This window comes from Aptenodytes forsteri, unplaced genomic scaffold (genome assembly GCF_000699145.1).
Source record: "Aptenodytes forsteri isolate BGI_AS27 unplaced genomic scaffold, ASM69914v1 Scaffold84, whole genome shotgun sequence".
NCBI classification, from domain to species: domain Eukaryota; kingdom Metazoa; phylum Chordata; class Aves; order Sphenisciformes; family Spheniscidae; genus Aptenodytes; species Aptenodytes forsteri.
Genome location: NW_008795492.1, coordinates 3,768,329 through 3,793,699, shown reverse-complemented (window position 1 = coordinate 3,793,699; position 25,371 = coordinate 3,768,329). Strand labels below are relative to the sequence as shown.

The 25,371-nt window shown below is 35.5% G+C and overlaps 1 protein-coding gene across 1 annotated transcript; it reads right to left on the bottom strand.

The window, feature by feature from the left end:
• Positions 1-817: 817 nt before the first annotated feature.
• On the bottom strand, positions 818-24,699 carry ZC3H7A (zinc finger CCCH-type containing 7A). Its single transcript, XM_009281656.2, is given in 23 exon segments — positions 818-2,855; positions 4,207-4,370; positions 4,716-4,849; positions 5,734-5,842; positions 6,299-6,404; positions 6,768-6,901; positions 7,458-7,534; positions 9,588-9,769; positions 10,792-10,889; positions 11,127-11,323; positions 11,926-12,087; positions 13,837-14,029; positions 14,790-14,854; positions 15,837-16,044; positions 17,937-18,217; positions 18,728-18,761; positions 19,584-19,625; positions 19,713-19,793; positions 21,459-21,617; positions 22,168-22,339; positions 22,341-22,363; positions 23,442-23,481; positions 24,600-24,699. Coding segments are annotated over 23 exon segments (2,919 nt in total). The 5' UTR covers positions 24,668-24,699; the 3' UTR covers positions 818-2,665.
• Positions 24,700-25,371: the final 672 nt, after the last annotated feature.

The window sequence follows — 25,371 nt, the reverse complement described above, 5'->3', positions numbered from 1 at the left end:
TGTCAGGCCGGCGGCGAGCGGCCCTGCCCTCGCTCGCTCCCCGCGGGGAAAAAAACGTGTTAAGAATGATTTTGTTCGCCTCCTGCTATCTGTGCAGGACATCGTTAAAACCCGTCGCCGCGGGATCAGCGAGCAAATAATTCCCCAGTAACGCCTCCGTTTCTGCGAGGACCGAGCTCCCTCCGGCAGCTATTCCCCGACAGCCCCCAGACTGCAGTCATTAAAGATCTCACACCGTCCTTACAGAACAAGGATTTCATGTTTAGTTTTGTCTAGAATTACTTCCAGTAATTTACAGAGCACTTACATTAAACAATGAAAGCATAAAATTGAGAAAACAATTCAGAAAGGCACACGATACAATCAGGTTTTGTCACAGAAATAACAGTGTCCATAGTACTCTATTTCAAGCTCAGTTTATTACAAATAATGTGTCAGGCCGGCGGCGAGCGGCCCTCGCTCGCTCCCCGCGGCCTCGGGAAAAAAACGTGTTAAGAATGATTTTGTTCGCCTCCTGCTATCTGTGCAGGACATCGTTAAAATTCCCGTCGCCGGGATCAGCGAGCAAATAATTCCCCAGTAACGCCTCCGTTTCTGCGAGGACCGAGCTCCCTCCGGCAGCAAAAAACGTGTTAAGAATGATTTTGTTCGCCTCCTGCTATCTGTGCAGGACATCGTTAAAATTCCCGTCGCCGGGATCAGCGAGCAAATAATTCCCCAGTAACGCCTCCGTTTCTGCGAGGACCGAGCTCCCTCCGGCAGCTATTCCCCGACAGCCCCCAGACTGCAGTCATTAAAGATCTCACACCGTCCTTACAGAACAAGGATTTCATGTTTAGTTTTGTCTAGAATTACTTCCAGTAATTTACAGAGCACTTACATTAAACAATGAAAGCATAAAATTGAGAAAACAATTCAGAAAGGCACACGATACAATCAGGTTTTGTCACAGAAATAACAGTGTCCATAGTACTCTATTTCAAGCTCAGTTTATTACAAATAATGTAAAAAATTAGCATTGCAGTGGGTGGTATTTCAAGCACCAAGCTAATTTTGAATGCATACTGTACATTGTATTCAAATGTCGTTCAGCCTAGCCTGTCAGGAACAGTTACTTCACAAGTTCCCCTAGCTACGGCTGAAGCATAAGGTGGTGTTTTAATATTCGTTGTGCTTTTATTTTGTGAAGCGAAAGAGACAGCATCCAGGCTTGCCATGTGTATGGGTATCACTGAACTTTGGTTCAACACTTTTTACATACACAATATACGGCCAATGACTACATTCAAACTACTGAAATCATTCTTAAAGCTCTTCTAATTAGATAAGGTCAGCCAATAACAGAAAAATACTCTCGAGAGGAGGGAGAAGTAAGTCATGGGGAAAAAAAAGAAACCTAGTTTTAGCTATTTTGAATGATTGGCTGAAAGAAGCTTAGTTAAAAAAAAAAAAGAAAAAAAAAAAGGAATTAAGTGAACACACAGAAAGCCGAAAGCACGATCTGCAGAGAAGCCAAAACGCAACAGAAGCTCCAGCGACTGTAAAGCCAAAAGGCTCATCAGTCATAAGTCATCTCAGCCCATGAATGGTTTTCCATTTCCCGTGGTCTGCAGGAAATGCAATTTGAAGTACCATCCACCTTGCAGCTGAGGTGATGGTTCACGCCCAAGTCAAAAGGCAATGAAAACATGTCCTGGCACCACGTAGCTCCAAAATGCTTGTCTACTTTGCAAGTTAGTTGGCCATTTTTGTTATTGTAGTGATGTGATGAGCTAACGACAATACAGAAAACTGCAAACAAGCAGCTGAAGACACAAATACCAACTTATTAAATTTTTAGCTACAGGTGCTCAAGCTTTTGCTAATAGGCAAATCATTGTTTGTTTGTTTTTACAAAATCTCAATCCTGAGAAGCTACATGCAGAAAACAGCTCTGTGTAAAGTTCTCTTTATTACAGGCAACATTAGTCCATACAATAATACACAATACTGACATACAAGTGTAATCTTTCAAAATCATCATTTAAACAGCAATGACCAAGAAACAGAATTTTAACTACTTCATTTTCAAAAATAAATACTTTTTTCCTCCCAAGATCCTTTTTCAGTAAATTATATTGAAACATACAAATAGAGAAAAAATACCATTCAACATATATTGTAGTTAAATGGTTATTTTGTTTAAAATCTTTAATAAGAAAATCCTTTTTAGCAACCTACATATAGATAAGTAGCAAACTTTGTTTTAAACAAATCCTCTCCATTAAAAGATCTGAAGAATTTTCATCCATCATTTTCTTCTTAGCCCGTAACACTCTGTTTTGTAATACCTTGATACCTTAAAGTTTTTCAACTGAAGGACTGATACTAGGGGGCTTCCTAGATATTATAACCTCTCTTCCCCCCTTCTATTTCCTAACTTTCTGTCCAACAGAAGGCGAGTAAGCACGTAATACTTCAGATTTTTTTAATCACCACTCTGTTTCATGAGAGCATAGACAGGTCTGCTCAATCCCCCTAAATCTACTATATTTTGCTGTTCAGGAGGAACAATATATGCCAATAAAAGCAGAAAACCTGCAGCTTTTCTGTCACATGCTTTTGATTACTGTCAAATTTTCTGGTTTATGCTTCCAGCTGATAACATGTATGTGTCATCTCAGTATTAGTTTAAATCTTTAAACAAAAAAATATATTTTCCAAAGTCATTATCACTGGGAGCAATCAAGTGGTCTTTTCTTGCTTTGCTGAGCTTCATTCTTAAAACTTGTCTTCGTTCTTCCCACTCATGGAGTTCAGCATTTCCATGGGCAAATTTACAGTTGTTTCCTTCAGTGCAAGTACCAGCCATATATCTGTTAAGACAGATTTCAAATAGTGTTTTCATAGAATTATCATGATCGCTACTGTACCTAGGTATTTTCTTCTGGTCATGTTTTTCAAATACACTAAAATATTAAGGACAAAAAAAAAATTGGAAGAGTATTTACTTTTTAAAGTAAGATGATACTAACTCTGTTTAGCATTTGATTATGTTTTTCTTTCCCAGCTGTCAAGTATTCATAGAGGACAAGAGATGGCTCTTTTCTTTCTGTTCTTCATGCTCGTACTTTAATGAGTCATTTAATGCTTGAAACCTTTCATTTCATCAGGTCAAATTATCAGGTAAATGAATACCTTATCATTTAACTCACTAAGCTAAAGATTTTTTTAACTATTGTTAAAAAAAATCCAACTAATTAATTACCCTTTGTTAACTAAATTTGGTTTTTAAGTACTCAGTATGACTTAAGAATCTATTTTATCCTAGTATTTTTGTATTAAGTTATAAGCATGCCAGTTTGTATTCATTTTATACTGCATATCCGAGGTCTGTTAGGGTTCAAAATATCAAATACATTTAGGATGTTACTTAAAAATTTAGTAAAGGGGGCATGTAAGCTTCCATGCAAAGACTGCAAACAAAAAATAACTTGCTTTATACGCTGTGCAATTTCTCAAGATCTCCAAGGCATTCAAAATTTTCAATTTTAAATGGAGTAACAAAGGTATCCGTTACCAGCAAACTGAACATTTAACTCCAGAATGCAGATTCCAAAGGTTTTAGCCTTCCAAAAAGATTCCAACAGTGGAAAGAACTTTCAACAGATTTACAGAAAAATCTACTCCAGTCAGATAAACAGGCTGCATCTGAGAATTAAAGAGAGCAGCAAAACATACAACCAATGCTGGAGAAAATCAACAGGTCTTGGAAGTTCTCTTCCACATGTTCATAAACGATTTCCAGTAACAAATACTCAATTTCAACAAATTTGTTTTGATGCTAACAACATTTCTACTTGCCTTAAAGCTCCAGTATCACTGTCCAGCTAGGTACTGTTCTTGTGTTCCACACGTAATTAATATCCAGACGCCTAAGTAAACTTGTAATAATACCAACAATACTTCGCACAGCTGCAATAAACTTGCAACCCTTTATTAACATCACACAAGCAATTAATTTGGTTCCGCAATTAGGCACGTTGTCACTCCCTGAGTTCTAACAGTATGTGTTAAAATACTGTTAATTACTTAACTTCTTGTTGAAAGGTGTATGCAAAGCAAGAAACACTAGAAACATTTTCTGTCAAAACTAATAAACGCCTTAATTATTTACACTATGAACTGTCATTTTTCAGCATTTTTGACCTCTGAAAAACCACATACCTATCACAAATGCTAAAATATCCGGTTGGAAAGCGATACTGCCAGCAGTTTTGATCGTCCTCAGTGTGGAAAACCTTCTCTTTATGCTTTTCAGAAGAAATGTGACCCTGCCATTGCTTCTCACTGTTACAGTTCTTCCCACACATCCAACAGTGAAAATCCACCTGTTTTACAGGGAATTTGAAAACAAAACATTGAGAATTCAATACTGTAAGCACAGAACTGCTCCTAATACATTTTGAATGTTTTCTTTATGTTGGCCTGTAAATTGTTTACCTAAACAGATACAGTTATTTAAACAATCACCTAAAGTTTATGACCTCCACTGGCTTTAAAGGATTCAGAAGAACTGCTTTACAGTGTCAGTTAAAGTTTGCATTTAGTGTAGCTAGCTATGATCTAACGAAGCACCAAGAAAATAAGGACAACAACGTATGTTACTGACTGGGGGGGGGAACCCAACAAAACCCTGCATGTTTGAATTTAGGATTATACCTATGATTACTTACTGTAACTTCAGCATAGTCAGTCGGCATGTGAATCTGCTTCCCGTTTTCTTTGTTTGCCTGAGCAGCTGTATCATCTCCTTTTTCTGGTTTTTGACTTTTTAGCCATATGTCATACAACTGCTCCAAGTCTTGAACTAATGAGAGCAGAAGCTAAAATAAGTAATTAGCAATTAAGGCAGGAGTTTGAGAATACTAGATAAATGACTGAGTTTGCAAGCATAATTCAGTCCCCACCTATTGTAAGAAGAAAAAAGGAAGGACACAATGTAGACAGTTACACAGTTTAGAGATAAGAGCCAAGAGCAATATGAATCTCTGGCTACTTACCAAGACCCATTTCTGCCAATCTAGGGGAAAGTAAGGTGTTACACATTTCTGAACAGGCACCCAAAGTACAGATAACAACAGTGCCACTAGGTAACAACTGTGCCGCTGCGTATCGATACATTAGTACTTCGAAATTCAGATAAAGTGTGCTACAGTTTTAGGTAAATTTAGTCTGCTTTCTTGCAGACCATGGTATTATCATTTATATCATTTATTACTTCTGATTTTTTATTATTTCTCCCCAGTAACACTCTAATGGGATAGCAAGTCAACAGAAAGTGAATAGTAATTCCCAGTAAATATGCTGGGGGGGGTGGGAATTCTTCCACAAATAGCTTGCCCCCATATGTTATCAACATATTCCTAGTGTGTGCACATGGCAATACAGAGTATAAACACCAAACAATATTGCTGCATAGATCAATATACTATTTCTAAGACATCTAAAAAACCTGATACAATCTATTGTTAAAAAACACATCAAGCAACAAATATATAATATAGCCATTTTTATTAAATACTGGTTTTGAACTCAGCCTGGGCTTATTCAAACAAACAAACAAAAAAAAGGCACCTGCAAGGTTTACTACAAAAGACAGTGAAAGAAAGTGGATTAAAAAGTAACTGAGGAACAAGAATGATAAACAGAACAGTTAGATTTACAACATGTTAGATTTAATCTTCTACTTACTGCTGTTCTCCTTCATATAGGTCCACATCTCTCTTTCCTCAAGACTGTGAGCAAATGAGCAGTTTCCATCATACTGACATTTCTTGCCTGAAGCAATATGATTGCACAACTGGAATGTGAATTGAAAAAAATATCCTTATGAATATAAAGTAAAATGGATGATAGTAGAAATTTTTTTTTTCCAGTCTTGGCTAGTGTAAAAAAACTCATATATTGCAGTTAGGAAAAGCAAACTGCTGGAAGCAAGTACTATGACTGCTTTTTGCCTCCTACCAGATTACCAGACCACAGATACGTTTAAACTATTTCTGAAATATTTACTGGCAATAGTAAGAACTTAATAACTTTTTAAGTGATTTAACTGACTTCCACTGATGAGAAAGGGCTTCAGTAATAACATGTGAGATCAGTACTTTTCTAAGGCTGAACTCTGTAGAAACACTATAAACATATTCCCACCAACTCCCATGAGAATTTCTGCAGAACTGATGAAACCAGCCCAATTACTAGTATTTTCCAGTTACCCTATTTTCTTAACTAAAACCATAGTTTTAGGTTAACATACATCAAATTGCAGAGGCACTTGTTTCTTTGCAGGAAGAGGACGAATGGTCATCCACTTCTTACGTTCATTAGACATGACTAGCACCACACGGCGATCTTTGGTCCATCTGAAAAACAGATGCATTCAATGAGAGAAAATACTATTAAAAAAAGACACATTGTGTACACAGAAGCAGAACCAGGAAAGCCCAGAAAGGTTCTTTATAAAGCTTTAACCATATATTTGAGATTTAACTAAATTCTACTGAAACTTTCCCATACCTGATAATTAAAAAAAACCAACAAAAAACAGCCACAGAAGTGTTTCTCATTACCAATTATTAACATACTACAAAGAGATGACTGTGTTCTGCTTCAATGTTTTTTTTAATTCCTTGTATGACTCTTTCCTAAGCAGTAACAAAGTTTCCCAGAAGAGGTTTTAAATGGCTGACAAAACAGTAAAATTTTCACTGTTTGGTCTTACTTACGGGTGCCTTGCCTTTGCACTACAGTATTTTTTGTTTCTGTCTGGCTCATTAACTTGACCATTTCTCCAGCACTGACCACAAACAAACTTCATCTTCAAATTAAGTGATCCATATTTCATTTGGTTCCCAAGGATCTTAAGCCAAAAAAATAACAACAACAATAAAAGGTATTTTGTATCTGCAAAGAAATCCATATATAATTATGAATTACCTCCTACGATAAAAGTTTACAACACATGTCCGGAAGCAGATGTTACACTGCATGCCTTGTAATAGTTTAGCTTGTAATTTCAAACTAGACATTTCTTAACAAATGCATTTTTATTTAACTTATTTCTGATTTATGTATATGTACCCAGAAGTTGTGATAATATACACAAACTAAACACATAGAAGTCCTACATATTGAAAAGATAATTAATTGCCCTATGGCAGCTAACTTTGAAATTATATTTAGGTTTTATGTTCCACCTATGACAGAATAAGCAAAGCAAAAAAGGAATTGCATAGAAGCAAAGCAGGCATTTTAGAGTAAGTGGAGCAAGCCGAAGAAAGCCTACAGTGAAAGGGATTATTTGAAGAGAGCATTAAAAAAGTAATTTCTAAAATAAGCTACATTATTCATAGACATAGAAAAAGAATTATCACCAAATGCACTTTAGAATTAGTTTAATGGAAAAATGAACAAACCTGTGATCCATGTGCACTAGCTTCCATGTTCTGCCAGTATTTCTTTGATTCTTGAACAATAGTATCATGTGAAATACCTGTAAAGGAAGGGAAAAAGTTCTTGAGCGCTTATGACTGTTGTAGAATTACAGACATGCTCAAACTGGAATGCTACTGAAGCCCCAAAGCTTTTAGCTATTTTTCTTTTTATGTATTGTATACACATACACACACTCCTGTGTGGGCGTGGATATACATTTACATCCATACACAGACACATATATATACATACTTCAGAATCTCATGAGGGCCTCCAAAACAGAAATATTGTATATATCATCACATGAAAAGCAAACATAAAAGTTTTTTAAATTACAGATTGCTCAGATAAGTTAAGATGTATCTTTGAGTATTTATTTAAACATAATGTACTAAACCTCTTATCACAATCTAATTAGAAAAGCTACATTGTCTTATGGACCACAGAAAAACTATCCAAAATGCAAGCTGACAGGCACTAGATTACCCCTGTGTTCTTTAAAAAGATTTTAAACAAGCCCTGTTAATTAGGTTTCGTTTCAGAAAAAAACCCATCTTATAAATACTTTGGCTAAGGTTCCTATCGGAGCTATACAGCGTTCACACATACTGTAACATTTACTGCTCTAATTCCACACAAATACAGACTGTCATCTGTGTTTGGATTTGAGGGTCAGTAAAATGTTTCTTTCCTGAGGTAGCATTCCTTTACTGCCCACACCTTACATTCAGAAGAAAAACCTCATTCAAAGAGCAGAGACTGAGCTTTAATTGACTTTGGCAAAGCACGAGGGCAGCATGAACACATCATAAAATAAAAAAATATGCCTCCTGTGGCAAATCAAGTTTCTTGAAGAACCCAATCCTTACTTCAAAATAGAAATTATAGAGTAAGTATTTGCTATCCTTGACTTTGTAGGGGCAGCTGGTAAGAAAATAACTGTTCTACTTTCATACAGAAACTTCTAAAGGCTCATCTCAGGAAAGACAACAGGAAAATCAGCGAAGTCTCTCTCTATTTGACCTTCTTCCTCCAAAATTTTCAGGTCAGTATGACATCTCGTGTCAGTATGCCTGTACAAGAATCTAGATAGAAAGCTGAAGCAACAAGGAGCCTCTTCTTCAAAGAAGGGACAGGTGAGGATAAATCACAGATATAAAGTGGCAAAAATGCCAGAAACATTGTAACACATTGAGATTGCCACATTTCCCTTTTTCCTCTGTGCATCGCAATGATCCAACATGATTACTTAATATGTAAAGTACTGCTGTCATACAGAGCAAGGTAGGAAGAATGAGAAACTGTTATGTGGTACAAATTATTTACTGTTAACAGTTCAATTGCTTTTTTTTAAAAAAAAAAAAAGTCATGGAGAGTTTGGAACTCATGACCAAGGAATGGGCTGTAAGTTCAGAGACATGTTGTTCAAAAGCTATCAGCTAGAAATGAAGTAGTAAAATTTGTTATCCTCAAACAAGCCAACAAAAACAAGCCAGATCAACAAAAAGCAGTCAAAATGTCCCATGTAAGCAAGAACAGAAAAATAGTTAAGTTTTATCAACACATACACTAATGAGAGACGAAGTAGCAAACTGGAAAGATTTATTTTCTGGCATAAGAACAGCAGAATTGCAGTAAGCTAAAAGAAAGGTTTAACTGTGGAAAAACTTGATTCTTGTACTGGGGGATGGAGGGAAACAATGGCATAAATATTTCAAGCTTTTCTTTCAGTGCTCTGTGAAAAAGAAGTTTGATCAAGATCTTCCAAACATTGAAGGTTTAAAAATAAAAACAAATTTAGTTTGACTTGGATTTAGTATCTGCTCAAGACTTCTAATTTTATTTCAGGAAAACAAATCTGATCATAATGAGCAGTTTTGACAGTTTTTATTATCAAAAACTTGCTAATTTTGAATAGCTAGTAGCCTACTCAATACTTTTACCATATTTACATTACTGTTTATTGTGTGTGCATTCATATGCTGTATGAAAGATTCCAGAAAGTTGTAAGTGAAAGCACTGATACCAATTTGCTAATTTCAGAAGGGAGTTGAGACAAGGAAGAAGTGGCATTACAACAAAGAGTAAAGCGAGCATTTTACCAAACATACCTGTTTCCTTTTGCATTATCCAGACTTTAAGCTCTACCAAACTGTGAGCATAAAAGCATTTATCCTCTCGTAAGCAGCCATAATGCACCTCATGTCTGCACAGGTCAAGCTGACATCGAACTTGAAAAGGGCGGATTTTGGAATATTTCACCATAGTTTCTCGCAAAATGTGGACAAGGCACCTGTTTTGAAAACAGTCAATTTTAGATTTTCCTTAAAATGACTTTGCTCATGTGTGGAAAAACACATAAAATAACCATCTCTCATCACAGCTTATTCAAATGTCTTTTTAACACTTTTTACTTGAAACCAGAAAGCCAAAAAAGTTTCCAGAAGGAAGTAGCATTTAATTATCATTTCTAGGCTGAGTAAACCAACATCACGGAACAGTACTCTTGTGAAATCCAGAGGTCCCTCTTCTGCAAAGCATTACTGAATTCAATCCAGCTGGATCACTGGTTTCCAGGAGGGAACGCATATCATGTCCACTTATTCTTTTGTACAGCACCATTAAAGAAAGAGTTGATGCATCACAGTAACAGCCTAGCTCTAATAGCTGTCGTGTTTCCTCAATATAGAGAAGCGGAGTACAAACAAGGCAATTAAAATGCTCCCACTTACGTTTCCATTGTATAAAAATGATTATTCTCCAAAACTTATTTAACACTATTACTACTATGAAGTCTTTGTTAACTTTCAAAGAATAATTAAATACACTTTCCTTACACTATTTTTTATCAACTGAATTAATAAGGACTATGGTCTATTTCAGACACCGTAATTAAGGTAAACCTGTTCTTAACTGACTGAGTTAAAACTACAGCAAAATAAGCAAAACAGACCGAAGAAAGAGCAAACTTAGAAATTCCTCTATCAATTTATCATCACACATCTATTTACATTAATGCAGCTCACCAGGTAGATAAGCTATTAAAAACTGACACCAAAACCAGTAAGATTCAAACACGAGGTTGGATACCACTAATTTTGAATGCATTGATAAAGAAATAGTTCACTTTCCATTTAGTTACATAAGACAATCCTTGTTCAGTAAGTTTGTCTTATCAATACTGCCAAAGCATAACAGTCAGTTAGCAAGGAAGAGAAGTTAATCAACAGGCAAGAAGTGAAAGTCAGTATTAAAAAATGCCCTGAAACCTTTGCTTTTAATTTGAAACTTCAAGAGATGGTATTTCAGACATACTTGTTATCTTCAAAGTCATGCATAGCAGGGTGAGAACAAGAAGATGAGTTATCCTTGTTCCTTTTGCTTATTATTCTGGGTTTGTGATCAAAACATTTCTGGAATACAAAAACAGGTAATTATAGAGTATGTATTTTATACATTTAAAAACATACCTTACCTTAAAGGTTTTAACAGAGCCTTCAACTAGTCTCTAATCTAAAGCTAGCCAGATTATTATTGAACAATGCATTTCAAAATTTACAAAATAGTCATGCATGAACCAAAGCATTTCTTTCCAGGTAATTTTATTATCTGTTATCATTTTTATCGTGTCATTAGAAATAAAGCAGCACCTCACAAAGAAACATAAATAATCCATGATGTTCTTGAAGCAGTCGGGACACAGTCAAGTTGATCTTTCCATTTCCTCCAAAAAGAGCTTCTCGACTAAAGGCTCCTTTGCGCTCCAGTGTCCACACATCTATCTCCTCTTGGCAATACGCAAATGTGCAATGACCTGGATATCTGCATTCCTCTTCAGCAGCAACATCTAAAATGATAACATTGAATATGACATTGCTTTTACACAACTTTTATTGGAAATTCATCTTAAAACTTCCACTATCTCCATTTCAAATGTTTTTAATAAAGAAGCTGCGTCTGTTGTAAATGCGTCACTTAAGTCTAGCAGACAGAAGCAAAACCTTATGCTGAATGACTTGCTGAAAATGTAAAACTCCTCAGAAAGGCTGATGCACACCTCCATCAACTATCCTTTTCTAGTCTAAGGCAACAATGCTGAGAACCCAGAATACCCTTTGCTTAAATACAGTCAGATATAACTGTTAATTAATCCACGAGTCATCTTGCTTACATCATAAGTAGAGGTTCATACTGCAAGAGTCTAGTTGGAAGCAAAGTTATTAATGATGAAGAACAGTACAGAAGTACAGTTCATGTTCTCTAAATCATAGCATTAATGGTCAAAATATGGCTCTCCTTACAGCCTTTGAAAATATAAACAACCCTGTGAACTTCCTTCTCCACCTCCCATGAGCAAGAATAAAAACTCATTCTGTACTTCACTGTGGAAAAGCTAAACTATATTACTTTGAGTGTAGGCATTAACATTTTACTATCTCTAACACGTACCTTTACATATATAATATGGTCCCACATACTGTGTCTTTGTTGGTCTCGGACGTATTTTTTTCCATGATTTATCTTCAGAGTTTTTTATTCTGCCAATTAGAATATCCTTCTTACATTTATGTTCTAAACTGGGATGGTAAGTGTAATCCAATAATTTAGGACCTGGAACAATCACAGAAAATTGCTTATATTTGCATAAATTGCAGCATACTTTTAACATTTCCATACACAGACTGGCACATAAGCCCAAAAGCAAAGTACACGAACACACTGTATAGAATTCCTACTTGCACCAGCAACTCTGAAGAACCAAAAGTCATTAACAAAAAAAAAAAAAACCCCACCCCCAGCCACATCGAGGACAACAGAAGAAAACTGCATACTTACAAAAGGACCAGTCTCAGCAAGAAAAAAACCCACAAGTTATTTGGGGAGGGATGCTGTGTTACAACCTTAAGATTACTTTGGGACAGCAACAAATTGCTGCCTTTTTTCAAATTCCAAAGTATATGTTTCCATAACGCTAATTTAAAACTTAAATTGCTTATTTATAATAAGTCAATGCACATGAATTCCAAGGATCAGTAAATGGCTCTCTTAACCTTCAACTTTTATTGTATTAGAACAGTTACTATGTTCAGAGACAAAACACGCTAGGTAAGAAATACACACATGCCGAAAATATAAATGCCAATCCCAGAACTTTGTGATTTTGGAAACAAAAATATGCCTAACTTTGGTATCATCCTAAAGACAGAGTTTAAAGTGAAGATTACATTACCACTAAAATGAAGAAATCGGGGAGAGAGTCTGAAGACGAGCAATGCTCAGTGAATTTTGCTATTTAAGGGACTACAAAAACAAGAGTGTGACCCAGTTTCCCTGGACAAGCAGCTGATGGAACACTACAGTTTCAAAAGTAGGTAGTAAAAGCAGGAGACACTTAAAGGCTTTGATAGAGATGCAAAGAAACAGAAGAAATAGCAGCTTTGATACAAAAAGTCAAGATAGGAACGTGCTAAGTACTTCCACCAACATTTTATAGCTCCTGCTTTTAACAGAACGTGTTCTATGGTTTTTCAAAAATCACTTCATGGAGTTTTCTTGTAGAAATAATTTTAAACTAATATAAAAGTTCTTAAAACTACAATAGTCATCCCCTAAATGTCTTGACACAATTCTTTATAAGATCCGTTACTACGCTGCACTTTATTAGTATATCAATATCAATGACACCTATCACTTGAAAGACAATGCTTATTTTTAAGATTAGTCTTAATAAAAGCTATTGCCTCTAGAATACATCTCTGTTTAATAGCAACAGCTCAGGCCTAAAAGATTAGTTATATTAAAGCCCAATACTGGTTAAGATCCTTTAAGTCAATACAGTGGAGTTAATTATTACTAAGGTTTGGAAGCCTCAGGATTACGATTTAGAATTAGTTTGAAAGAACAATAAAACAGATGGGATGTGAAGGTTACCAGGTACTTTGAACTGCGGTTCAATTCCCCATGGCCAATCAGAGAGAGTACTGCAAGTTTTTTTTAGTCTTGAGCAAAGGTGTCATTCTTCACAGTACCCTGGGGGTTGGGAGGAAAGCGAATACAGAATGTGAATGACCTTACATAGTAAACCTACAGGTTGGGGAAAGCGTGTGGTGATTTGTGGTGGTTTTAGGAATCAAGAATCTATTAGCACAAGAAATAAAGACAAGAAGAAAGAAGATAAAATAGTTGTTGAAACATTTTACCAGTTCCTTAGTCATAAGACCATACTACATCTGCAAAGAACAAGTCGGGATTAACACTGTTTAGTACCCAACAGTATTTTAATTTATGAACACTAAAATTTTAAATGTATGCTTTTTAATTTTTTAAAAATCAACCCAATTGAGTCCAAAAGCCCCTTACCTTTTTTGACAAAACATAACTGGCAGGCCTGTCTTAGCTCATGTGTGCCTTCTAATGGGTTTCTTCCCACAAGTGCTGAAGATACAGGTATATTAGCAGTTGCACTGCTAAAAACATTTGAAAAGTCATTTCTAGTTTGGCCTGCAATTCCCATGTAATTTTCGGAGCCAAACAAACTACTAGGGCCATTTATCTGTTGGAAGAAAGCATATTTTACTTGATCCATGTAATTGAATTTATCTGCAATTAAAATTTAACATACTGAATTTATTCTTCAAAGCATAAGGAAGACTACACACAAAAAATTCGTACAGACTTAACCACATGTCTAAGGGGACACACAGATTTTACAAAAGCCGTACACCCAGCACAGACTAAGCATATTACAAGACCCAATCAGGTACAGGGAGAACAACAGCATTTGCCAGGCTAATTATTACTCCATCCTGGCTCACGAGGATGCAATCCTTCACGCCACCCTTCCCCACATAATCAATGGCCAGCAGCATGATTGAAAAATATACAGCATGACTAGAACACAGAGACCAGACGGATTCTCAGACACAAGGCGATCTCTGCTGTGTTCCTGTACTGTGACAGTTCTCCAGGATTCCTAACATTTGGCACTCAGATCATAAGAGATTTTCTCTCTCTTAGGTTGGTTATTTTACACTTCCACAGTATTTTACAGCAAGTTCCTCAGAATGGAAAAGTGGCTATGACAGTAGTCAAAGTCTGCATATATAAAGCAATATTTGGAAATTTTTTCTTGTGTTCAATTACTGTTGCTGTGAGCTACTGTACAACTATTTTCCAAGCCAGAATCATATTTTAATGGTAAAAGTGCCATTTTTTAAAAATAGAAACTTATACTGTAAAAATTAAGATCTATGTTAAGCCTTCAAGGTGCTAACATTTGAACTGATGTGAAAGAAAACACAAAAAATACTTACAAACAATTGTGAATTATTGCTGCTAAGTGTTGGTGTTCCATCCCTAGAAGCTGAACTTGAGAGGTCTAACAGAATAAAAAGAAGTTTTAATTATTTCAGTTCCGCAAAACACCCTATGCAAAAAATTATTTATCGTTCCCAAGAAGCAGAAGTATCAAAGTTTGGTTTTTTGACAAACATCAAAGGTTTGTTTGCTATGATTATTTTTTTCAATTATGTAAAAGCCCCTTGTAAACATCTGGGCTGAAAAATTACTAGGTAATCATCTTCAGTGTAACCATCTGATTAACATCAGCAGTAGCTTCACAGGCATATGCTGAAGCAACATGAAGATACTTGTGCAGTACAAAAAGGGTAGCTAGATAAGCAACACCTGACAATCAAAAATGAGGAGATGAAAGAGGGTTAAGAGGATTCTTTTATTTTTAATTTTATTTTGTAAATTTGGCTTTGTTCTAAAGAGAGCATGCTCCTGTAACACTGGTAATTAGAGACAAAACTTTATTTTATCTTTTCTAGTTCACTGGCTATTTATATCTTGTTATTTCACATATCTGATTTCACTACATAATTATAGTCCCTAGAGTTTGAATCCAAACATGTAATACTGGTATCTTTTCAGAGTACACAGTTATATTAGCCTTTTAGAATTCTTGTTTATTGCCAAATCATCAGAAATGGTTTAAGCTGTAAGAACACCTTTGTTTAGAAAAAAAAAAAAAAATTTGAAGGAACATGGTTCCTTCTTTACACTTACTCACCTGAAACAAATAACTTACACAATAAATGCAGAAAAACTGAACAGAGGGAGCTTGGAGCATGCTTATGCAGACCCCAAGTAAGCAAAAGCTTTATTTATAAATTCTTGTGTACAACCAACACCGATTATCAATACTCTCAAAAATTGTGAGCACAGATCAAATGTTATGTAAGTGTTAAATATTACTGAATAGTTGTGAAAACTCATTTGTTAAAAAGAGAAGCCAGTTAGCTCATGCACAACTCACTCTCCTCATAAAAGGTTAAATATTAAGACTCATTTCTTACCTCTTTTTGGGTCACTGATTGAAAAGGTGCTTAATGGTGAACAAAAATTTTCCAGTGAAGAAGCCAAAGGCTGTGAAAAGATTTCTGAAAGAGAAGGTGAAGGAACAAATCCTGCACTAACTGGCAGAGTCCCCAACAAAGAGGCAGAGAAAGGTACACTAGGAGCTACACTTCCTGCAGGAATAGGTCCTCTGGCTCCTGTAGTTTGCTGGAAAAAAAGAAATTTAAAAAGAATGTTCACACACAGAAAAAAAAAAAAAAACACAAACCTCTCCAGAAGACAATGTTCAATAGTATTTATTTTAGTAAAGTTTTTGTGAAGTTTTTATATACCTACTGAAAAACAAAAAAGGTACACTACAGTACTACAGTACTGCACAGCGCTACAGTACACTTAGAGAACTACAGTAATCAAACCCTAAACAATGCCCTAATGCAAGGAATTATCCACGAATCCACCACTTTGAAGGTTCACTTAGCTGAAGTTTATTAACTTATTAACAGATTTGGATTTTTTTATCAATCAGATCAAAGCTGAATTTCCAAATTATGTTAAAAACATAAGATAATAGGGAAGAGTAGTTAGAGTCAGAAATCTACATGATTTTTTCTAAATAAAGAGAACATAATTCAAATTGCAGTACAGTAAAGAGTTAAAGTTAGCTTTGACATAAATCCTCAGATATAATCAAATGATAACATGTTCTGCAAAGGCCAGATCACCTTTTTTCCTCCCATGGAAAATAACATATCCTTCTGCACACCTTTGCTAAGGACATTACCAAGTGGGGGAGTTTCCCTCCCTCCTCCCTGTCGTCCCAAGAAGCTCCCCCCTTGTCTGGGGGCTGACCAAATTGGTCTGCACAGAGTTTGGCCAACATGAAACTCCCTCTGTTCCCCGAGTTGTTCACCTACAACTCACTCAAGATTCTACACTACACGAGACTGCAGTCTATCTTGGAAGACTGTATCTCCTCCTGGCTTTCACTACGGCAAACTTAGAACAGAATAGACTATTTCAGCTGGAAGGGGCCTACAACGATCATCTAGTCCAACTGCCTGACCAATTCAGTGAACTTCCTAGGATCTGTTAAAAATAATTACTTTCTGCATTTCCGAAATACATTCCACAAAACAAAGTGCATAAAACTGAAAATTAGAAGCCCAAGCATTTTTTGATTTAAAGATTTACAACTGCATCCACAGCTGAACGAGGAATTAAAATCACAACTAATTGAAGAATTAAATATGCCACAGTCTCATTTAACATTACAATACTAAGGGCTCCAAACGACTGGCAGGGCCACAGCAGAGAGTCAGTAACCTTACTAATAAGTTCAGACATCTCTGTTCATCAATCAGAGCTCTCATTTTGATTAACAGTTGAGGAACTCTATATGCTTCAGTCTGTTCTAGCTCTGGAATGACAGTGTAATTAAGAACAACTCTTCATGGGCCTAAATTTCTCTAATTATCTCTTCTAAAAAATATAAAAAGTTAGACTCATGATGGTCTAACTATTTCTGGTTATCCAGGAAGTGGATCTGAACAAAGCTCTGATTGCAGAGATACTAGTGAATGCACTAAAAGACCACAGCACAAGTACTACTGTCCTGCAAAGCTATTGGCATAAGTTTAACTATAGTTTCTACAGCTACAGGGTGGGCACTCCAACACACTCTCAGGTTCTGAGAAGGTTTATTTGTACCAAAAAGACCTCCACCACACCAGCCCAGACTTCGAATGTCTACTTCACTATTCACAGTACTTCCTGGAAGTAGTACCCCTCCCACTGTGGTAGTATTGGTAGTAGTATAGCAGTAATTTTGAAGTAGTATCTCTCCCCCAGCATCCTCGTTCAGGTTTTCAAACACATAAAACTAACATAATTGTCCTTGGAGCTCTGCTGGGTCCTGGTATCTTTACAGCCACATTTGCAAGAACCTGCATCTGAGAAAATCAACCCGACCATCCACGAATACAACTTTCCTAGTTACATTGAGCTAACTCGCATTTCACTACTAGCCCACTTGATAAAAATACAAGACCCCACTCATAAGGACAATCTTTCAAGAAAGAAAACAAACAAAAAGGTCTTACCATTACACTTTCATCTGGATCAGGCACAGAATCAAGTAATTCATCAAGTTCTTCCCCAATAATTATATCTCCATCTCCACAATCTAAACATGCTTCTGGCATAGAGAAAGAAACATTCCCTCCATTTGCCAACACTGCAGAAGGCAAAGAAACCTTTTCTACTTGAAGAGGCATAACAGAAGATAAAGATGGTACAGGCACTGATGACACTTTAGACACTTCAGAAACAAAGTTTGATGAAGGAGCAGCAGAAACCATCTCTTGCTTCTGGCTAGATAAATCTGAAAGAGGCAAGATGGGAATGACTCAAACTTTTGTTCAAAGATGTAAAAATATCTTGCATAACTTTTACCCTGACAACGTGGGAGGTGAGGGAGTGGAGAAACATGAAGAATGTTTAAGCAAAACCACATTGAATGTTTTCAGCTTCCACTAACTTCCAATTCATGTGTACTTATCTCTCAGTGTTTATATTCAAACTAAAAAAGACAGGAAAAGTTATAGACCTGACACTTTACTAAATCTTTGGCATATTCTCCCCTCCCTATTTTTCCAGGTTAAAGAGAACAGTATGAGACAATCACTATAGGAGCATCAAGTTGAAGAGACTGAAAGGAAATTTGCTCAGCCACTTAAACGTGTAGTTTTAGAGATAAACAGATCAGACTTTCTACCATAGATCTTTCAAATGACAAGATGAATTTTCTTAAGGAATTTTGTAACAAATATAACTAGATATGCATGGCATATCTAGCTTCCTAGCATTAATATTGTAACACAATCAGACTCACCTAACTCAATATCTTCTACAGAAGAAGGAGAATTCTGTAAGTGAGAAAGAAATACCTCTCAGCACTTTCCACAAGAACCATTAAAAAATTTCAAATTCATATTTACAGACTAAGAATGTAAGTCCTCAAATTTAGGTTTTATAAAATCTGAAATTTATGAAGTCTAATGGAATTTAAAGGTCAAATAATTTTTTAGATAAAGCATCCATTTGCTGACTAAAATCCACTCATGGTATCACTAAAAACCTGCAACCAACCAACAAAAGTGAGAGTGATACTTCAGGGAGTGAGAGAGTCTAAACAGTATCTTAAATGAGCTGTTCCTATGTTTCCTCATTCGTTTAGAGCTAAATTGTCTATATTCCCGTGAAAAAGTCTGTAAGATAAAGATGAACTCCTTTTCATTACTGCTATTCAGACACATTACAAATAGCAAGATAAATGCAAGTTCAGCTGCTAGTGAAGGTCGAATTTGGACAAATGCATAAATTAAAAGGGACTTTATCCCAGCACCCTTCACTTTGATAGTTGTCAACAAAATAAAATAAATAAATAAGCACATTAACTATGCCCTTGCCTCAAGACATTAAAAGTAAATATATTCATTGCACCGGATTTAATGTTTTAGCTAACATTTACTCTACAAAGATAACTTGAATGATCATCTTATGTCCTAGCCTGCCATAAACATATAGCAAAACTGAACACAAAGATCAACAGAACCCTAAAGTCCAAAATAACAGCATCTTATATAAAATGTCAATTGCACAATTTTCACTTCATCATCATGAAATTATGAAACAATTATTCCCTGTAGTTTAAAGTCAGCCTGCACTTGGAACACGTAAAACCTTACCTGAGTTGATACATCACTAGAAACTGAATTTGAGGAGGGTGGCTGCAATGAAAAGATACCTTCATTAAATACAAAATTGCTATCAAGAGGGGGAAACCTCAATGCAAAATGTTGAAATAAAAATCTTACCTTTGCTCTTACATATGCTTTCCTTATTTTTAACCCTAGTTTTTGAGCTAGTTCTTGGGTAAGCTTAATGACACTTTCATCCTAAAAGACATAAATAAAATTTCATAATTTATATGTACTGTCATCTAGTCAAGGCATCTGTTTACATCTCAGTCTATATTCTGCAAGATTCCTATATGCAGAATGTCTCACAATGCACTTTATTCTTTCACAAACACATGGGACTGCAAGCTAACGCTGAAAAACACAGCTACTTTTTATTTTAAGCAAAATTACTCCAATATTTGGAATTTTTAAAAAAGCCAGAAAATAGACAGTATCCTTCTCTTCCATTTATTTGAATTTAAAATAATGTAAAGATTTTTCCAAAATCAGAGAAGTTCAGAGAAGTAGGGTTTTTTGTGGGTGGGTATTTTTTGTTTGTTTATTGGGGAGAGTGTTTGGTTTTTGAGGGGATGGGGGTTTTTTGTTGTTTTGTTTTTACACAAATTGAGGGCCACATTTCTGATTACCGTAATGTCAGTTACTACATAACACTGCTGAATATTTAATGAGAACTCTATATTTTGGCAGTAATTGCATCACACAACTAGAAAAGTTGAGTTAAAAACCTGGTCATATTTCACTCTGTCCTATAGTTATAATAACTATCCATTTAAATTATTTTAAGGTTTAGTTTTCAGAACGTGTACTACAGCTAGAAAAAGCTATTTATAAAACGTACATAAAGGCATATAAACCTTAAGCAAAAACATTCAGATCTGGAGGGTGCAAAGTGAGGATCCAAAGTCCAAAGTTACACATTCAGATAAACTGCTGTGTCTTTGGAAACACAACTGAAACCTCCTCTGTATCAAGAGGTAAACCTGTGCTCCACAGTTTGCCTAGGCACTTCACTGTAATTTTGATGTAGAAAGGCGAAAAAAATGCAACTCAGTATTCTGTCCTGTGATCAGTCTATTTTGAGCAAAGCATGTAAAGTTTCCATCAGCATTTTAGTTCAAATCAGGAATGCATTTCTGAAGTCAATCTCTTAATCATCCTCTCACTGCATTTTAGTTTGCATTATGAAGTGTCTCAGAGAGCCAAATTAGATTCATTTTGGATGAAACTAAATTGAAAGTGCTGCAGGAGTGCACTTGATGCACTCGAACTCTTTTTTTAAAAAAAAAGAACAACCACAAACAACCATGGAAATCAGATCCTCAGGACCAGCATTTCAGTCTACAGATCCTCTCCTATTATACCACACACTGCTTGCTAACATAGATACAGCCTAAGATTAGAGCTGCATAGTAAGTGATTCAGATGGAGAACAATGCACAGATTAGAATGTTACTAAATGCTTGGAAAGCTAAAATACAGTTATCAAAAGAATCAATATTGTACATTATAATTATGGGTGTTTTTTCTCTTTATGTCGTGAGTATACTTCTGACCGTAGAGAATTTTAAACAATTAATTCAGTGGTTTAGTGTTTATTGCAAACTTTTATGGCACTTGACCCCCACTACAAATTGACTATTTCTTTTGCTGAAAGTTAACACAACAAACTGAGCTTGGGGACTGTAATCTCTGCTATCAGTCTTCACTTCCACAACAAAATATAATTCTTAGAGGAATAAAAAATATTTTACTGCATTAAAGAAACCCAAACCAACCAAAAAACCTTCCACAGTCTTGATGTAGATATATGTTTTCTGTATCAAATCTTTAAAAATAATCACCAATATATAATTTACCTACCTGCGGCACAGCAAGAGAACATTTTGCTACAGCATCATAAGCCTTCTTATACCTTCCCAGTTCATTCAAAGCTTTTGCTTTCCGATAGAGAGCTCTGAAATTGTTTTCATTCAATCTTAAAGCTATCTCACAGTCTTCTAGAACTTTTTCATGCAATCCCTATGAGGGAAAAAAAAAAAAAAAGAAAAAAGACTCTAATCAGAACTATTATCATTGAAATACTAAATTTAAACTGATTAGATTGAAGGTATTGAAACACTATAAAACATTCACCAAGGCCACTGCACGTATGAGTTTTGCTAAGTCACCAACTTATGCAACTGCAAAGAAGCAGGGCCATCATTCATGTAAAATCCAGTAATAGTTAGGAAGACAATTTAGCTCTTTCACAAGAGCCATCTTATTCCACAGAGAAAGCAGCAGACTCAGGTGCAATCAGCAGTATAAATGGATAAAAATACTGTTCCATCAACTTCCAAGCCTAGTATGACTCTTTTATGTTAATATTCTAGTATTAGTAACTAAAAATATCTCAATGATAATACTTGTAAAAAGAAGAGATTAAATAATATGCCAAAATGATGATTTGAAACATGCCAATTCTCAAACCAACACCAAGAGCTTTTCACTCACTAGGAAACTTTCCACGTCTTCATTCTCTGTTAGCGCATTGTTCTTGAGAAATCATGCAGTTTAAACAGAAGCTTACCATATGAGAAAAACATGCTATCCTGTTCACGTGCAGCTTCTCTAAAATATCATCAGAAACATGGATTTCTTCAGAATTAGCATAATCAGCTATATTTATAGCTTCTGTATAGTGACTCAGTGATCCTCTCCAATCACCTTCTCGATATACATCATTCCCTTCATTAAAAAGATCTAACAAGCTCACCTATAAATAACTGGAACAAAGAAAAGAAACATTCCTCAACAACAGTATTTGTTGTTTATCTTCCGTATTTCCAAATACATTTTTAAATAGAAAATTTACACTCGCACTTCACAGAATCAAAATGAAATGTAAAACTTTTGTCTGTAACAGTATTTTTCTTCTGACATTTTTCCAGACAATCTCCAATATTCAACACCACAATACATGTAAACAAAAGACAGGCTGAACTACTGATAAAAGAATTACTTTGTATAAGTTAAAAAAGACACACACATATATATATGCTCCCTACATTCTTTTAGCAAGCAGCGGCCATAGCAAATGGCAAACCAGTAGCACACAAAGGCTGCTTTCGCAGAGCAAAAGATATTTTTTTACTCTAAAATGTGAATGATTGCATTTTTATCTAATATGTTCTCAAGTCCAATGAAACCACCTGCCATTGGATAAAAATGCTAAAAAGATGAATCTGAAAATATAAGTAAAAAATTATGCAAAATAATAACATGTACAGAAACAAAATATGTTATGAAGATTTATGTGACTGAGGTGCTTTTATCTCACTTTTGCTGTGCTACTCTAAACTTTACTCAGAATATCACATTGTTTTATCCAATGAATGCCTCAAATTCATCCCTAACACCAGTAGAGAAAGAATTAATCGGAACTGCTATGAGTGAATTCTGGGCATCCAAATATCTGAATACCTGTATCACAATGTAGTCCTCCAGTTCCAATATTGAGACATTGTAAATTACTGTTCATATTATACCATTACTTAAAGGATGACTAAAGAATAGAATAAATATAAGATAGGCCCATGTTAAAAACTCTTCTGGAAATGCAAAAGTAATTTCATCATATTGTTCCAGTAGAGAAAGAATTAATCGGAACTGCTATGAGTGAATTCTGGGCATCCAAATATCTGAATACCTGTATCACAATGTAGTCCTCCAGTTCCAATATTGAGACATTGTAAATTACTGTTCATATTATACCATTACTTAAAGGATGACTAAAACCAAGAATAAATATAAGATAGGTCCATGTTAAAAACTCTTCTGGAAATGCAAAAGTAATTTCATAACCTCATATTGTTCTTGTGTCCCTGGATAGGGCAAAGTAGATCTAGAAAAAGAAATTACAAAATTTACTTATTATACATACTGCTTAAAAGACAGTCACATTGGAGAATACTAGTTCTTACTAAAAGCAGTCTCACTTGCTGCAACAGGCAAATGTCTACTGCCTGCACTGAACAAGGCAGGAGTGCTGTAGATTAGTTTTGATTAAACAACTGTGTTTTCTTATTACTAATGACTCATTTTCATTTAAAGTTACATAGCCAGTCTTAACTCTGCTGTTCAAAATGTATTAAAGTTTTGAATGCTCTAAAACCTCAATGTTGTTTGTTTAAAAACAATTTCCTTCCACTCCTCCACTGTGCAGAAACAGATTATACATGAGGAGAACTGCAATCTTCTTGTAAGTATTATAAAATGACAAATTATCTGTCAAAAGAAAACATCAATTTTAATTGAGTCATACCAATGACACTACAGGAATTTTAAGGGTTCTTTTGTATGACACACAACAGAGATTTTCTCTAGCACAGAACAGAGGTATTTACTTCTAAATTTTCAGGAAGAAAAATAGGAATCCTTTCCCCTCCCATACAGGTTATCTGAGAATCTGTTTCTAAATAATTCTTACAAGGGCAGTTTCCTTTTTTAAAGAATGCCTTATGGGAGCAGTGAACCAGTGTGAAATTTCACAATGATTTTAAGCTAGCCAGGATCTTCTAGAGAAGAATTTGGCATTGATCCAAATGAAAATTAACTACTAAGATGATTTTTTTTTATTAGGTTAAGTTTTAGCTCCAGGGAGTTGAAACACCCGTCCCTTTCAGTAGCAACCTAGTGTTAGGTGTAGCTGTCCATAAGTATAAGGTGGGTTTTCAGGCTATCAGCATTTTCCAACCAAAAAAATTCAATGCTGATTTTTCTCAAAGGCAGAAAAGGAATACCCTCCCACCTTTAATCTGCTCTGTTTGGGAGCAAAGAGGGGTTCTGTCTTTTCTTTAAGACTGCTCTCCATTTCCATGTTCGTGTCAGCAAATATTCTGAGGAGAAACACAGGTCCTCCTCCTTTCTCCGCTGGTGCTATATTAAAAGGACTTTCCCAGAGCTATCCATCTCATATATATACCTGTATAAGCTTACAAGAATAAAACTACAAAATCATACTCTATAAACTGGAGTCCTTTCTTAATGTCCTGTTGTCTAGTGCTTCTCTCTTCCGACACATTGGACATGTTATCCTGAACATCCACTTTTTGGATATGCCACTCCTTAAAAAGGAAGAAAGATAAATGGCTGTTAATATATAGCAGTTTGCATTCGGACCAGAAGGATCCAATCTCACATCAGCACTAAGTCCATCATACAGAGACGATACTGCTCCACAGCTTCAGAGAACACACTCTGAAGAAACTTCAGACAAACACTGCAGTGCTCACAGCAATATAAGTGGAAGACCCAGGTCAGAACCAACACCCCTTCTGTCAGTGCCCAGTTACACAACACTTCTACAGAAAACCGTTTTTCCAGATTCTACTTTATCTTTGGTTTTCCACTTATTTACTCTAGATCATGCAGAATCATGTCAGTGAAACTAAACCAAACTACAAGTGCAGCTTGCATGCATTACTGCTAAACCAAGCTAAGGTTCCACATTGTCCCCCTTTAACAGCTTTATACTTCTTTTATTTGTTTGTTGAAGTAGAAATAAACTCAAGACCCTGGTATATTTATTAATAAAACCCAAACTGATTAGAAAACTACCATTAAGTCTAATTCTAGAGTCTGTCATCATCACCCAACCACTAAGGTGTAATTAAAAGCAAAATACTACTGCTTTAATAATAGCTACCAGTTGACAAAGGTGAAAATCTTGGAAACTTTACCAGTAACAAAGACTACCTACTTCATTTGAAAAACTGAAGTACTTTAATGTAAT